This window comes from Ovis aries, chromosome 3 (genome assembly GCF_016772045.2).
Source record: "Ovis aries strain OAR_USU_Benz2616 breed Rambouillet chromosome 3, ARS-UI_Ramb_v3.0, whole genome shotgun sequence".
Taxonomy (NCBI): domain Eukaryota; kingdom Metazoa; phylum Chordata; class Mammalia; order Artiodactyla; family Bovidae; genus Ovis; species Ovis aries.
In genome coordinates, this window is record NC_056056.1 from 106,240,327 (window position 1) to 106,256,117 (window position 15,791).

The 15,791-nt window shown below is 48.5% G+C and overlaps 1 protein-coding gene across 2 annotated transcripts in view; it reads left to right on the forward strand.

Moving 5' to 3' along the window:
- FBLN7 (fibulin 7) overlaps positions 1-15,791 on the forward strand; it is a 57,665-nt gene that overhangs the window by 18,118 nt on the left and 23,756 nt on the right. Inside the window, exons 2-4 of one of the 2 annotated variants that reach the window (XM_060412437.1) lie at positions 4,768-4,842; positions 5,346-5,505; positions 11,176-11,346. In XM_060412437.1, the coding sequence (XP_060268420.1) occupies positions 5,373-5,505; positions 11,176-11,346 (304 nt within the window). In that variant the 5' untranslated portion in view covers positions 4,768-4,842; positions 5,346-5,372. The remainder of the gene's footprint in view (positions 1-4,767; positions 4,843-5,345; positions 5,506-11,175; positions 11,347-15,791) is intronic. The other variant, XM_004006187.5, reaches the window with a different exon arrangement.

Genomic DNA, 15,791 nt, shown 5'->3' on the forward strand with positions numbered 1-15,791 from the left:
CATATGGTAGTTCTATTTTTAATTTTTTAAGTAAACTCCAATCTGTTTTCCATTGTGGCTGCACCAATTTACTTTCCCACAAACAGGGAACAAGGGCTCACATTTCTCCACATCTTCACCAATACTCGTTATTTCTTGTTTCTTCTATAATAGCCATTCAACAGGAATGCGGTAATACTTATTATGGTTTTGATTCGCATTTCTCTGATGATTAGTCATCTTGAGCATCTTATTATGTACCTGTTGGCCATCTTTGGAATGTCTTCTTTGGAAAAACTATTTAGAACCTCTCCGCATGTTAAAATCAGATTTTTGTTTCAGTTCAGTTCAGTCGCTCAGTTGTGTCCAACTCCTTGAGACCCCATGGACTGTTGCATGCCAGGCTTCCCTGTCCCTCCCCAACTTGAGTTGGAGCTTGTTCAAACTCATGTCCATTGAGTCAGTGATGCCATCCAACCGTCTCATTCTCTGTCACCCTCTTCTCCTCCTTCCATCAATCTTTCCCAGCATCAGGGTCTTTTCTAAGGAGTCAGTTCTTCACATCGGATAGCCGAAGTATTTTTTTTTTCTGTTTTATTTTGCTCTTGAATTATATGAGTTCTTTGTGTATTTTGGATATTAACCCCTTGTGAGAAAATTGGCAGATGACTTGCAAGTGCTCTCTCCCATTCTGTAGACTGCCTTTTCATTTTGCTGCTGGTTTCCTTTGATGTGCGGAAGCTTCCCAGTTTGATTTAGCTTCGCTGGTTTATGAGCGCTTTCATTGCCTTTACTTTTGGTGTCAAATCCAAAAAAACAGTCATTGTCAAGACTGACGTCAAAGAGCTTACTGCCTATGTTTTCTTCTAGGAGTTTTATGGTTTCAGGTCTTAGGTTTAAATTTTCAATATAATTTGAGTGAATTTTGTGGAGGATGTAAGACAGCGGTCTAGTTTCATCCGTTTGCATGTTACTGTCCAGTTTTTCCCAGTGTCAACTTAAAAAATATTCATAACCTAAAAGGTGAGAGTTATGTTTTATTTGGTGGGAATTCTTAGGACTTCAAGCCTGGGAGGCAGTATCTCAAGCAACCTGGAGAGAACGACTCTGAGGAGGTGAGGGGAGGAACCAGGTTACATAGAAGTTTTGCAACAAATAGCAGGTAGTCTACACATCAAAAGATTATCGTTAAAGAAAACCAGATATCCCAAGTTAAGGAGTTTAGTGCTTTCTGTGTATGGGGAGGTGCAAGTCTGGGCTCACTGAAATCGTTCTTTCATACGCACCTCAGCCATCTGGGGCGGGTATCCTGTGTTTTTTACTTCCTGAGCTTCCTCGGGGCTCACCATAGGGAGGGGCTATAGTCTGATGGCTGCGAGATCTCACGTGCTCTTCTTCCTGAGTGCCCTTAGGGCTCACAGGGTCACACTGGAGGCCTGCGATCACTGATGACTGTGACATCCTTGTTTAATATGCAGGAAATACTCCGCTCCTCACTAGCGCCACTTGTTGAAGAGACCGTGCTTCTGCCGTCACATGTTCTTGGCTCCTTGGTCATAGGTTAGTTGACCATATATGCATGGGCTTATTTCTGGGCTCACAGGATCCTTAACACTTAATTCTGTTAGCATCACCATAGTGAGGCTGGAGGCAGCGATGGCTAAGGTTTCCTGACCTTCCCTCATCAAGCCTGCCCCCCACCTTCCTCCTCCATCTCCACCTTTGCGTGGCCTTAGTGTACTTGATCTGGGAGGGTTTCCCATCGTGACTGGAGAGATGAGCATGTGCATGCTAAGTCACTTCAGCCGTGTCCGACTCTTTGTGACCCCATGGGCTGTAGCTCAGAGGCTCCTCTGTCCATGGGACTCTCCCCCAGGGGATTTTCCCAACCCGGGGATCAAAACATCGAACCCGTGTCTCTTACGTCTCCTGCATTGACAGGTGGGTTCTTTACCACTAGTGCCACCTGGGAAGCCTAGAGGTGAGCACAGCTCACCTGTAATGAGCACCTTGAGGCAAAGCCAGTGGCGCTTGCTGCTCATGGTGCATAGGTAGGCAGGGCTCCAGGGCAGTGCCACCACAAGCAGAGCGCAGTGTGTCTGGACCTGGGAGCACTGAGATTCAACTACTTGGCTTCCCAGAGGCCCCTTTATTTCCATTCCCGTCTTTCCTTCTGTACTGACTGGAGTACAATGTCCTCTATGCCAGGTTCCTGGCAGAAGCCTTGGCATTGATCTAACGTCTCCTACTTTGAAACGTAGCCCTTCCCTGTCCCCTGGGACAGCCCTCTCCCAGCTGTCAGGCCCTGGAGGCAGCTGCTGGCCTGGCTCACTGCGTGAAGCTGTCTCTTCCACTCCACCCACCCCGCTTCCTGTCTCCACCGCTCATGCTGGCAAGCTGGAATCCACACAGGAGTTAGAAATCCACTCCTGTGGGATATTTAGCTTGGGTCACAGGGTGATCAATCCCTCATGCAGACTAATTGAGAACCTTCACCACACAGAGGCTTTTGTGAAACAGTGGTAAAGAATCTGCCGGCAATGTGGGAGGCTTGAGCTCGATCCCTGGGTTGGGAAGATTCCCTTGAAGAGGAAATTGCAACCCACTTCAGTGTTCTGGCCTGGAGAATCCCATGGATAGAGGAGTCTGGCGGGCTACAGTCCATGGAGTTGCAGAATCAGACACGACTGAGCGACCGAGCACACTAAGGCGTATGACAACCCCGGGGGCATGACTTGTTGGTGGGCGCAATCGATTGGAGTCAGCAGGTCCCCAGCCTGGTGCTGCCGCTCACAGGCCACATGGTTCAGGACAAGTTGCTTGACTTCCAGCCTCTATATCTTGACTGTAAAACAGAGACCGTCCCAGGCTTTCTTCACAGGGCTGCTGCCAGCCAGTAGTCCTTTTGTGTGCTCAGTAGCTTCAGTCTTGTCAAATTCCTTTCGACTCTATGGACTGTAGCCCGCCAGGCTCCTCCATCCTCCTAGGAGTAGCATATAGCTTGGTACACTGTGAGGAACTTCACAGATGTGAATCACACATGCTATGGAGCAGCATCTCTGGAAGCAGCTCCTTATTATTGTTATGTGTTTTTAAAGGGAAGGGAGGTGGGTGTGTGAAGTCCGATCTGGGTGGATGGCTGCGCCATGCTGGGCAGGTCAGGGACTGCGAGAGGTCACTGCCCGGGTGCCCAGGCCTGTGTGGGAAGGACCACAAGGAGGGAGGGAGAAGGAAAGCAAAGAAAAGTTCCCTTCCCAAAGGTTGTGTTTGAGGCCAGGCCCAGTTAGGCCCTGGTTTTAGGGTGGAGGCCAAGGAGCCCCCAAGGATTAATGAGCTCCAGGGGCAACGGGATTCAGCTTTGTCAAAAGCATCCATTGACCCGGAGCAATAAGCCTTGTGTTTGGTGAGATCTCCAAGGTGCGGTGGCCTGGCACCCGCCCTGAGAGAGCGGCCGCGGCTCCGTCTCCGCCGCGGTGGCAGCACTCCACTGGCGATGCTGGAAGCCACCCAGGCTGCAGAGGCCACATGCCTCCCGGCTGCCAACCGCTGGCCGCCTTTGAAAGCTTTTTTTCTAATTATAAAGCTAATAATCATTGTAGGAAAAAAATTAAGTATAAGAAAATAAAAGCGGATTCACAAGCCTATCCCCAGAGGTTGCCATCATCCCACTCTCCTTTGTTCCATGCAGGTCATGTGAGTCAGGCTGGACTAGGCTGTGCTGAGGTAATGTGCAACATGTGAACCAGGGCCTGTCCTATCTCTGCCCACGGTACTCACCTCTCCTTTCTTTCTTTCTTTTTGTTCCCAGTGAGGCAATGTTCTTATTTGTTTATTTATTTTTTTGCACCCTCCCCACCTTGGCATGGGGGACCTTAGTTCCCCGATCAACGATTGAACCTGTGCTCTCTGCGCTGGAAGCGCAGTCTTAACTATGGGACCACCAGGGAAGTCCTCACCTCTCCCTCCTGTTCACTTCCTGGCTCTTAAGGGCAATTAGGATCAGTGCACGCGCAGTCACTTCAGTCCTGTCCGACTCTTTGCAACCCCACAGACTGTAGCCTGCCAGGCTCCTCTGTCCGTGGGATTTCCCAGGCAAGAATACTGGAGTGGGTTTCTGTTTCCTCCTCCAGGGGATCTTCCTGACCCAAGGATCGAACCCACCTGTCTTACATCTCCTGCATTGCCAGGCGGGTTCTTTACCACTTAGTGCCACCTGGGAAGCCCCCGTTAGGATCAGAGACCTTGAGATTTTTATCACTAGGCATGAAACCAAGTTTTGCTAAAGTTAGTCTCTATCGTGATAAGCACATGCCTCCTCCTTCTGTGTTTTGAGCTTTTCAGAAAGTGTTAGAACTCAGCATTAACCTTAACTGAATGCTCCTTTAATTATTCTTACTTGCCCTGTTGCCTTTTCATACTGTTCATGGGGTTCTCAAGGCAAGAATACTGAAGTGGTATGCCATTCCCTTTTCCAGCATTTTCCAATGCTGGGAAAGATTGAAGGCAGGAGGAGAAGGGGACGATAGAGGATGAGATGGCTGGATGATATCACCAACTTGATGGACATGAGTTTGAGCAAGTTTTGGGAGTTGGTGATGGACAGGGAAGCCTGGCGTGCTGCAGTCCATGGAGTCACAAAGAGTTGGACACAACTGAGTGACTGAACTGAACTGAACTTGCCCTGTTATATTTTTTAAATACTTAATTATTTATTTGGCTGTGTCGGGTGTTTAGTTGTGGCATATGGGATTTCCTTGAGTCACATGGGGTCTTCTATTGTTGTTCCAGGGCTTAGTGGTGCCAAGGCATATGGGATCTTAGTTCCTCAACCAGGGATCGAACCTGCATCCTCTGAATTGCAAGGTAGATTCTTAACCACTGGACCACCATGGAAGTCCTGTGCCCTGTTACATTTTTAAAAGAATGGGAACCACTGGGCTTCCCTGATTTGCCTGTTCTATGTTATATCATCCATCTGCTTAAGAATGTCCAAGGTAGAGAAAGAAAAAGTTCCTCGAGGCCCAGATTTCAGAGCAGTAACTTGGAGTGAAGAATTAGCAGGATGGAGGGGGGGGTGGTCTTTGAAGTAAGACCACTCATATAAGGCACAATGCCTTCAGATAATTCTTCTACCACCCAATCACTTAGAGTCATCACTTCTGCCCTGCACTCTGAAAATCGGAGCTTTATTTTCATTGAAGTAGGAACTGGGGAGTGCTTTTTGGGGGCCTCACCCGATATATTGTCGGGATACAAGCGCTTCTGTATTGTACTCAGCGGATCCCCAGGGTGTTAGAGCCCAGGGTCCCGGTAACCCCTGGCCCCCCATGCTAGTGGTGGTGATGAATATTTTTTCCTCTCCCCAGAACTGTCTCAACAAACAGCAGTTCCTCATGGCTATCCGCCACCTGCAGCAGTTGCTGAAAGGCCAGGAGACACGCTTCGCCGAGGGCGTCCGTCACATGAAGAGCCGGCTGGCGGCGCTGCAGAGCTCTGTGAGCAAGGCGGGCCCGGATACGCCCCCAGGTGGGTCCCCGGGTCAGCGCCCCGAGCGCCCCCTGCTCCCGTCTCCCATGGCTGGATTGATTCCCAGGCCTTCCCGGCCTCGCCTTCTGTATGGGGCTGGGTGCTAGGAAGACGTGCCCGTTTCCCCCTATCTTCGGGGCTTCCCGGGGGACACTAGTAGTAAACAGCCCACCTGCCAATGCAGGAGATGTAAGAGACTCGGGTTCCATCTCTGGGTCGAAAGATCCCCTCGAGGAGGAAATGGCAGCCCACTCTAGTGTTCTCGCCTGGAGAACCCCATGCGTAGCTTCTCCAGAGAATGGTCGAAAGGCACAACTTTCAGAGCCTGCATCCCCGTCAGGAGAGACCCTAGTTGGTTCATTTTTCTTGTTTTGTCATTTAATAGACTATTTTTTATTTTTTTAGAGCAGTTGTCATTTCACGGCAAACTGAATGAAAAGCAAAGAGGGGTCCCACATACCCTCTCCTGGAACAATCATGGCTTCTCCACCATTAATAGCTCGCACTCCTGTGGCCTGCCGGGTACAGCCCATGAACCAACACTGGCTTCTGTTTTCCAGGCGTGAAAATTATTCCTTTTCCATGAGCCCCCTGTTAGTGCCGTGGGTTGGGATGGAGGGGCTGCTGAGGGCAATTTGCATTTGTCTCTGCTGTCCTCCCCCTGCCCCCAGACCCCCTCCCCTGCTGTCCTCCCCCTGCCCCCAGACCCCCTCCCCTGGGGTAGGACTCTGACAGACACTGGGCCTTTCCTGGTTGTCCCAGTGATGGATTGCACGCTGTCAAGTCCTGGCATGGGTGGCTGCATTTCTTCTGGCCTCTCCTCAGGGTGACAGGGGTCAGGGAGCCTGTTGTATGTTTGTTTAAGTCATGATGACTCTGGTGGCTCATGCAGTAAAGAATCTGCCTGCAATATGGGAGACCTGGGTACAATCCTTGGGTTGGGAAGATTCCCCTGGAGAAGGGAACAGCTACCCACTCCAGTATTCTTGCCTGGAGAATCCCATTGACAGAGGAGCCTGGCGGGCTGCAATACATGGAGTCGCAGAAGTCAGACATGAGTGCTCACATGCACACGGGGTTATGGGGGGTTGGGTAGGGCTGCCATATATTTGTTTAAATCATCAGCTTGAGGAATATCTAATGTCTTCACTCACTTAAGATGCTTTTCTCCAGGGCCTCCTTGGTGGTGTGAGATGGATTTCCTGGGTTGGATTTTCCACCTTTGCAGACTCTGGTAGCAAATCTAGAGTCTCCACAGCCCTGAGTCAACGCCTGTTTTCTTTGGCTGCATGGGTGCAGAGCTGGACCTGGTGGCCAAAGGCCTCACACTTTCCAAGGTGCCGAGAGGCCGCGGCCTTCGCTGGGGCTTGTCACAGTGTGGCATCCCTCCTTTCGGCTGCAGATGTGGAAACTGAGGCCAAGAAACGTGAGTTAGTGATAGTGGGTTCTGTTCTGGGGATTTTGTTCACTGCTGAGGCTCAACCGCACTGGTTCTTCCTGTTTTCATGGGATCAGAGTGCCTGCGGGTTTCTGGGAGTTTCCAAGAAAAGCCTGCAGAAGGGAATTTCTACAGCTGCCCTGCCCATCTTTAAGGTCCCTGTCCATGAATACAGAAAAGAAAAGGTAGGGGTTTTCCCTGGTAGTCCAGTGACTAAGACTGCGATCCCAATGCAGGGGACCAGGGATCGATCCTTGCTCAGGGAACTGGATCCCACAACTGAAAAAAAAGATCCTTCATGCCGTAGCCAAGACTGAAGATCCTATGTACTGCAACTAAGACCCAGCACAGCCAAATAAATACACATATATGCATATGTATATATTAAAAAGAAACATAGCTATGGTTAGATTACTAATCTTCTTGCTGCTGGGTTCAAGGTCTTTTTTCCCTGAGCTATGTGAGACCTTTTTAAAGTGGCCAATTCTTGGGACATTCCTGGTGGTCTAGTGGTTAAGACTGCACTATGGTCATGGGTTTGGGATCAGGGAACCAGGATCCCACAGGACACACCTTAAAAAAAAAAAAGTGGCCAATTCTCTTTTTAAAGAATTGCTGCCGTGAATTTTGTCTCCCTCGTGCATTGGACATGGGAGCGGGCAGCTGTCAGCACCACCTTGCAGGGTAAAGGGCACTGACAGGTGCCCAGGGGAAGCCAGAGGCTTGCCCCAGATCACACTGCAGTTAGAAGGAAAATTACCTTTTCTTTTTTTTAAAGGGTCATTTGCTTGGGAATCAGGAAGAATAATTTCCAGTACCAAAGAATTCTTGGCCTTCTTTCTGGTTTATTTCTGAGTATCTCCCTCCTATTTTCCCAGCCTTTCTTCCCTGAAAACTTCACAGTCCATCAGCTTTAGAACTTATCTCCGCAGCCTCATTCCAATAACGTCCCCAAATCACCAGGACTGATTTCCTGCTGAGCTCTTTCTTATACGTTACATCCTCTGGGATGGTGGAGGCCCTGTAGGCTCACCAAGAGACGATCATGATGAAATGAACCAGCCAAGGGACATGTCTTCCCACCCAACAGAATCCTTTGGCTACCATTTGGGAAATGCCTGAAAATTGATTTTTATTGAATCTGTATCCATTCATTGGGACTTCCCAGGTGGTGCTCTTGGTAAAGAACCCACCTGCCAATGCAGGAGGCACAAGAGACGTGGATTCGATCCCAGGGTTGGGAAGATCCCCTGGAGGAGGGTGCAGCAACCCCCTGCAGTATTCTTGTCTAAAGATTCCCATGGACAGAGGAGCCTGCCATGCTACGGTCAGTGGGGTCACAAGGAGTTGGACACAACTGAAGCACACATGCACACCCATTCACTAAGCCTGCTGACATGCATGGGGGCCTGCTCAGGTAGCTCAAATGGTAAAGAATCCCCTGCAATGCAGGAGACCCAGGTTTGATCCTTGCATTATGGAGCCATGTGGAGATATGATTCCATCCATTCTGATACCATTTGCCTGTGAGTTGCTCCAGTGGGTAAGTTTTCTTTCTTTGAAGGTTTTAAAAATGTCTCTTCCCCATAGAGACCCTACTCCTTTCCCCCAAAGCATTTTAAATCCTCTTCAGCACAATGCAGTAGGAGATTTTTCAAAGAGAAATATAAAGTCGTGTACTTGCAGGGACTAAGGCAGCGAGCTGGGGGTGCCCAAGTGTTGGGATCTGGGTTCGCCTGGCTTTCTGCTCACAAGGTCATTACTGTGGGTGCTCACTTGGAAGTTCACTAACAGAAGGTCACGTGTCAATCGTCAAATGTTCCCCAGAACCCAAAGGGCACTGAGCGTCCTCAGGGAGTGAACCGGCTCCCACTCTTCTCCCAGGACAGGGGGGTGGGGATATGGGGCAGAGATGCAAGTGGCTGCTCCCCCGCCCCTGGAGCGATGTGTGGACAGATGCTGTTCGCCTAGTAGATGCTGAGCCATTCTCTATCACAAACTACAGCCTACACAGCTGAAGCAACAGCTTTGTTTTCATCTGTCTAAAACCCTGAAAGTATTTTTACAAATGACATTTGGATCTTACCTTAAAAACGAGTTAGAAGTGACTGAATTTCCAGCTCAGACAAATCCAAACCCAAGCTGTCCCAACTTGGGGCAGCCTTCCTTTAGACCAGCGTGGACCACGAGTGGAGCTTGGCTGCAGACTGGGGAGGAACAGGGACCGTCACCCCTCTCCAGCCCTGTTGCACCCTGAGAGCAAGTTACGTGGCCTTTTCTCTCCTCTGGGATGCCACGGCACTGCTGTCTCTAACTCCCTATTGCCTCTCTGTTTTCATGCCCTATTGCTGTCCAGTTTGTTCACCCCGCTGCAGTCATGGCGGTCTCCCGGACATTCCTCAGACTTGCCAGGCACATCCCTATCTCAGGGCCTTCGCACCAACTTGATCCCTCTATCCTCCTTGGATACCTGCATGGTCATGCCTTTAGCTTCTTCAGCTCTTTGTCCCAAGGAGGCCTTCCCTGACCACTATCCCAAAACACACCCCTCCTCTGGCTTCCCCTGTGCTACTTTACTTTCTACATGGCACTTATCACCTCTTGTCACACTCTGCCATTTGCTTGTGGATCTTGCTTGTTGAGTGTCTTCCCTGATGGAAGGAGACTTCCTGAGAGCTGAGTTTCATCTGTTTGTTCACTAATTGTCTCAAACTCCTAATAGGGTGCCTGGCAGACAGTAAGAATACAATAAACAATTTTTCATTCATTCATTTGGTCAAGAATTATTTACCAGGCCTTCACTACAAGCTGGTGACAGGGATACAGACCAGACAAGAGGTCAGGCGAGGTCTCTGCCCCACTGGAAGTTCTGAGGGGTAGACTGACATCAAATGTACAAACAAACACGTTGATAAGATAATGCCAATAGTTACAAACATTAGAAGAAAGCCAAGTGAGCTCATGGGCAGGGGAAGAATCTTAGTGGAACATGATGGAAGAACACCCTGGAAAGCGGTGGGCGTTCAAGTCAAGACCTAGATAGTGAGAAGCCGCCAGAGATGGGCAGTCCTTGGGGAGAGAACATTCTAGGCAGGGAAAAGGGCAAAAACCAGGGCCTGGAGATGGGGCTGAGTATGGCCTGTCTGGGAGAACCAAGGAGACCCTGGGGAGGCTGGGGCTCCAAGAGAGCACAATGAGTGGGTGGGCCCTACAGGGGCCCCAGCTCCCACCCTCCCACTTTGCCAGGCCCTGCACACCACAGTGTGTCTAAGCCATGATCTCATCTGTCACCAAGCGGGCATGCATTACCTGTGCCCAAGAGTGCTCTGAGTATTCAGTGACACGTAGTATTTTGAATGTGCAGTCCAAGGACTTCCCTGCCAGTCCAGTGGCTAGGCCTCTGAGCTGTCACTGCCAAGGGCTTGAGTTAGATCATTTATCAGGGAACTAAGACCCTGCAAGCTTTGTGGTGCAGCCAAAACATTTGATACAAAATAAGATGTGGAGCCCAGTGCACAGCTTGCAGCAGGCACTCAGCCTGCGGGTGCTGAGGGTGAGAAGTTTTGTGATCCAGTTTGTTGCTGTTTAGTCACAGAGTCATGTCTGATTCTTTTGTGACCCCATGTCTATAGCCCTCCAGGCTCCTCTGTCTGTGGGATTTCCCAGGTAAGAATACTAGAGTGTGTTGCCATTTCCTTCTTCAGGGGGTCTTCCCGACCCAGGATCAGATCCGCATCTGCCCTGGCTCTTTCTGCTGAACCACTGGGGAAGCCCACTGTAAGGCAGTTGTTGCCCTTCAGTTGCTCTGTCTTGTCCGGCTTTTTGTGACCCCACGGACTGCAGCACGCCAGGCTTCCCTGTCCTTCACTATCTGCTGAAGGTTGCTCAAATTCATGTCCATTGAGTCGGTGATGCCATCCAGCCATCTCATCCTCTGTTGCCCCCTTGTCCTCCTACCCTCAATCTTTCCCAGCATCAGGGGCTTTTACAGTGAGTGGGCTCTTCGCATCAAATGGCCAGAGACCTGGAGCTTCAGCTTCATCGTTATGAATATCAGGGTTGACTTCCTTTAGGACTGGCTGGTTGGATCTCCTTGCTGTCCAAGGGACTCTCGAGAGTCTTCTCTAGCACCATAATTCAAAAGCATCAGTTCTTCCGCACTCAGCCTTCTTTAAGGATTGTAATCCAGAATGATGTCTAAATGCTTGTGGGCCTTCCTTTCTTCCTTACAGTTTCCTGCCCTGCTCTGAATGCCCCTCTGGATGGCAGAAAGTTTGGAAGCAAGTACTTAGTGGATCACGAAGTCCATTTTACTTGCAATCCCGGCTTCCGGCTGGTCGGGCCCAGCAGTGTGGTGTGTCTTCCCAACGGCACCTGGACGGGGGAGCAACCCCGCTGTAAAGGTACGGTCCCTCCTTCCCAGGGGCCTGCTGGATGGGAGGGGTCATTCCAAGGGACATTTTCTCCCTGATTTGTCAACACAGAGCCGTAGCCAACCTGTCTGATGACTCACTCCATGCCTGGCCTGGGCTGGCCTCTGTCTCCAGAATCCCTTGCCAGACCCTCTCAACGATTTAGTCTTGTTTTACCTATAGGGAAATGGACGCATAGAGAGGTGAAGGAATTTGCCCAAGGTCACAGCTAGAGGACAGGCTGAACTGGTTGACATATGCACTCTTATCGCAGAGTTGGGGCAAGAAGTCTTCTGTGGGCTGGGGAGGGGCCAGGGGGATACTGCAGAGAGACATTTCTTATTTGGACTGCTTTGCTCTGGGGCTGCCGTTTGATGGCAAGGTTCTTTGTGATCTATAACGCTGAGGAAATTTCTCAGGAGTCCTTTGTGACTGCACTGGGGCTTGGTGTAGACAAGCTACAGGAGAAACCATTTAGCTGAGAAGGAGGCATGAAGAGGCTTCTTTTTTTCTCTGTGCTAACCTTGAAAACAGTACATTTTTTTTTTAATTGGAGGATAATTGCTTTACAATATTGTGTTGGCTTCTTCCATACAACAACATGAATCAGCCACAAGTACGCATATGTCCCTCCCTCCTGAACCTCCCTGCTCCCCCTCATGCCACCCCAGCCCTCACGGCTGTCACAGAGCACCAGGCTGAGCTCCTGTGCTAGACAGCAGCTCCCCACCGGCTCTGTCTCACATGTGGTATATATATGTCAGTGCTCCTCCCTCAATGCATCCCCTCTCCTCCCCCACTGTGTCCAAAGTCTGTTCTGTAAATCTTCATGTTTACTCCTGTCCTGCAAATAGGTTCATCAGTACCCATTTTCTAGATTCCAGTATGCTTTAATATACGAATTGTGTTTTTCTCTTTCTGACTTACTTCACTCTGTATAACAAGCCATCCATTTCATTGGAACTGACTCAAATGCATTCCTTTTTGTGGCTGAGTAACATTCCATTGTGTTTATGCCCCACACCTTCTTTATCCATTCTGATGGACATTGAGGCTGCTTCCATGTCCCAGCTATTGTAAATAACGCTCCTGTGAACATTGGGGTACACGTGTCTTTTTCAATTATGGCTTTCTCAGCCTATATGTCCAATAGCAGGGTTGCTGGGTCATAATGTAGTTTTAGAAAATAATTTCCATACTGTTCTTCTAGTGGCTATATCAATTTACATTCCCACCACCAGTGCAAGAGGGTCCCCTTTTCTTTACACCCTCTCCAGCATTTATTGCTTGTAGATTTTTTGATGATGGCCTTTCTGAAGGTGTGAGGTGATACCTCATTGCAGTTTTGATTTGCATTTCTCTAATAAAGAATGATGTTGAGCATCTTTTCATGGAAAATAGTACTTTCTTGAGGGAGAGGAAAATCAGCCATGGCACACATAATTTGTTGGCTTTTCAAAAGCATATGGTCAAGGACTTCCCTGGCCATCCAGGGACTGAGACTCCATGATTGCACTGCAGAGGACACAGGTTTGATCCCTGGATGAGGAACTAAGATTCTACATGTCAACTGGCATGGTCAAAGAAAAAAAGTATATGGTCGAAATATCATGGATACCAGTCATTTTCAGAACAAGAATCATGGGACTTCTGCTGGGGCAGAATGTCCATGACTTGCCCAAGCTTTGAAGGGGAAAATACAAATGTTACATAAATATCAGTAAGTTCATTGTGAAGAGTAGCTTGGAGAGGACTTCTAGTGCATGAATAACTTGAAAATATAAAGGAACATCAGGAAGACAGGCCATCTCTAAAGACAAAAGCAGGCTGATATGACGGGCCCTGGGCAACTGGAACCATATTCATGGACCTAGACTTCCATTTCCTGTCTCCTGGAAAGAACCACGGTTCGAAGGTTGATGATAGGTACCAGCTCTCAGAGTTATCTGGGAAACACCCAGGAAATCAAGCCATGTGACCTGCAAACACTGAAAATGCCAATATCTGGACTTAGCCTTGACCTTGAAAGCTCTCCATCCAGGATCAGCACCTTACGTGTACTAAACTACGGCAGCAGATGTGCGACTACAGCAGCATTTCATTGCCATCGCTTTGGGTGTCTGTATTTCTAACTTCTAATTCTCCAAGCCAGGCTCCAGCAATATGTGAATCGTGAACTTTCAGATGTTCAAGCTGGTTTTAGAAAAGGCGGAGGAACCAGAGATCAAATTGCCAACATCTGCTGGATCATCAAAAAAGCAAGAGAGTTCCAGAAAAATGTCTGTTTCTGCTTTATTAACTATGCCAAAGCCTTTGACTGTGTGGATCACAATAAACTGTGGAAAATTCTGAAAGAGATGGGAATACCAGACCACCTGACCTGCCTCTTGAAAAACTTTTATGCAGGTCAGGAAGGAACAATTAGAGCTGGGCATGGAACAACAGACGGGTTCCAAGTAGGAAAAGGAGTACGTCAAGGCTGTATATTGTCACCCTGCTTATTTAACTTCTATGCAGAGTACATCCTGAGAAATGCTGGGCTGGAGGAAGCACAAGCTGGAATCAAGATTGCCAGGAGAAATATCAGTAACCTCAGATATGCAGATGACACCACCCTTATGGCAGAAAGTGAAGAAGAACTAAACTCTTGATGAAAGTGAAAGAGGAGAGTGAAAAAGCTGGCTTAAAATTCAACATTCAGAAAACTAAGATCATGGCATCTGGTCCCATCAGTTCATGGCAAATAGATGGGGAAACAGTGGAAACAGTGGCTGACTTTATCTTTTGGGGCTCCAAAATCACTGCAGATGGTGACTGCAGCCGTGAAATTAAAAGACGCTTACTCCTTGGAAGGAAAGTAGATAGCATGTTAAAAAGTAGAGACATTACTTTGCCAACAAAGATCCATCTAGCCAACGCTATGGTTTTTCCAGTAGTCATGTATGGATGTAAGAGTTGGACTATAAAGAAAGCTGAGCACCGAAGAATTGATGCTTTTGAACTGTGGTGTTGGAGAAGACTCTTGAGAGTCCCTTGGACTGCAAGGAGATCCAACCAGTCCATCCTAAAGGAGATCAGTCCTGGGTGTTCATTGGAAGGACTGATGTTGAAGCTGAAACTCCAGTACTTTGGCCACCTGAGGTGAAGAGCTGACTTATTAGAAAAGACTGATGCTGGGAAAGATTGAAGGCAGGAGGAGAAGGGGATGACAGAGATAGATGGTTGGATGGCATCACTGACTTGATGGACAAGAGTCTGTGTGGACTCCGGGAGTTGGTGATATACAGGGAGGCCTGGTGTGCTGTGGTTCATGGGGTTGCAAAGAGTCAGACACGACTGAACAACTGAACTGAACTTCTAACTTAGGGCTTCCCTGCTGGCTCAGCTGGTAAAGAATCTGCCTGCAATGCAGAAGACCTGGGTTTGATCCCTGGGTTGGGAAGATCCCTTGGAGTGGGATACTACCCACTGCAGTATTCTGGCCTGGAGAATTCCTTGGACTGTATAGTCCGTGGGGTCACAAAGAGTCAGACTAGCATTGAGTTACAGACCTCAGTTGGTTTCTTTCTCTGAGCACTGGGTGCCTCTGATGGCCATTCCATCTTCCATGAGGTGTGTGGGCATCTCACCTCTTGGTGCCCTTGTCATGGACACCCAGGTGACAGTCTCCTTCCCATCACCACCAACAGTGCTGATGAAGTCTTCTTTCCCCACCTCTTTGTCTCTGGGCCATGTATCTGGGGCTGGAGTTGGGGGCAGTTGGTTGTATGCTCACTTCCTTTGGACCAAGTGCTGTTGTGTTGTTCTTCACAAGAACGAGACCAGCCCCTGCTCTCCTGGTAATGCTATGGACAGAAGCACATATTACTCTTGTGAGAATTTTTCTTTCTTGCTCAGGTCTTCTCCATATTTGGCCCTCATTTGTGATACACATTTACAGTGAGCATCATCTGGTTTGAATGAAAAGATGGGTTCATAAGAGAAGAGAGCTGAAAAAATGCATATTTAGGCAGATAAATAAGAAACACTGGAGGCTCAGGAATGTAGTCATAAGTGGCTTGAGCAAAGAAATCCATTGTTGCTTGACAAAGTTGGGACCCATAGGAGCCCAATGTCATCTTAGTGTAAATATGTGTCATATGTTATGCATATATATACGTTAATATATGAAATTTGTTTTTCTGATTTACTTCAATCTGTATAACAGGCTCTAGATTCATCCATCTCACTAGAACTGACTCAAATTCTTTCTTATGGCTGAGTAATATCCATTCGTCGACCGGCATCTAAGTTGCTTCTATGGCCTAGCTGTTGTAAATAGTGCCTTCTCAGAGGATCCTGGGTATGTCTGCCAGCTGCCCTCCTGATCTTACACCTATTAATTATATATTAGCTCTCACCTCCCTGCAGCAGGACCAACCCCCTTAGTGGAAAAT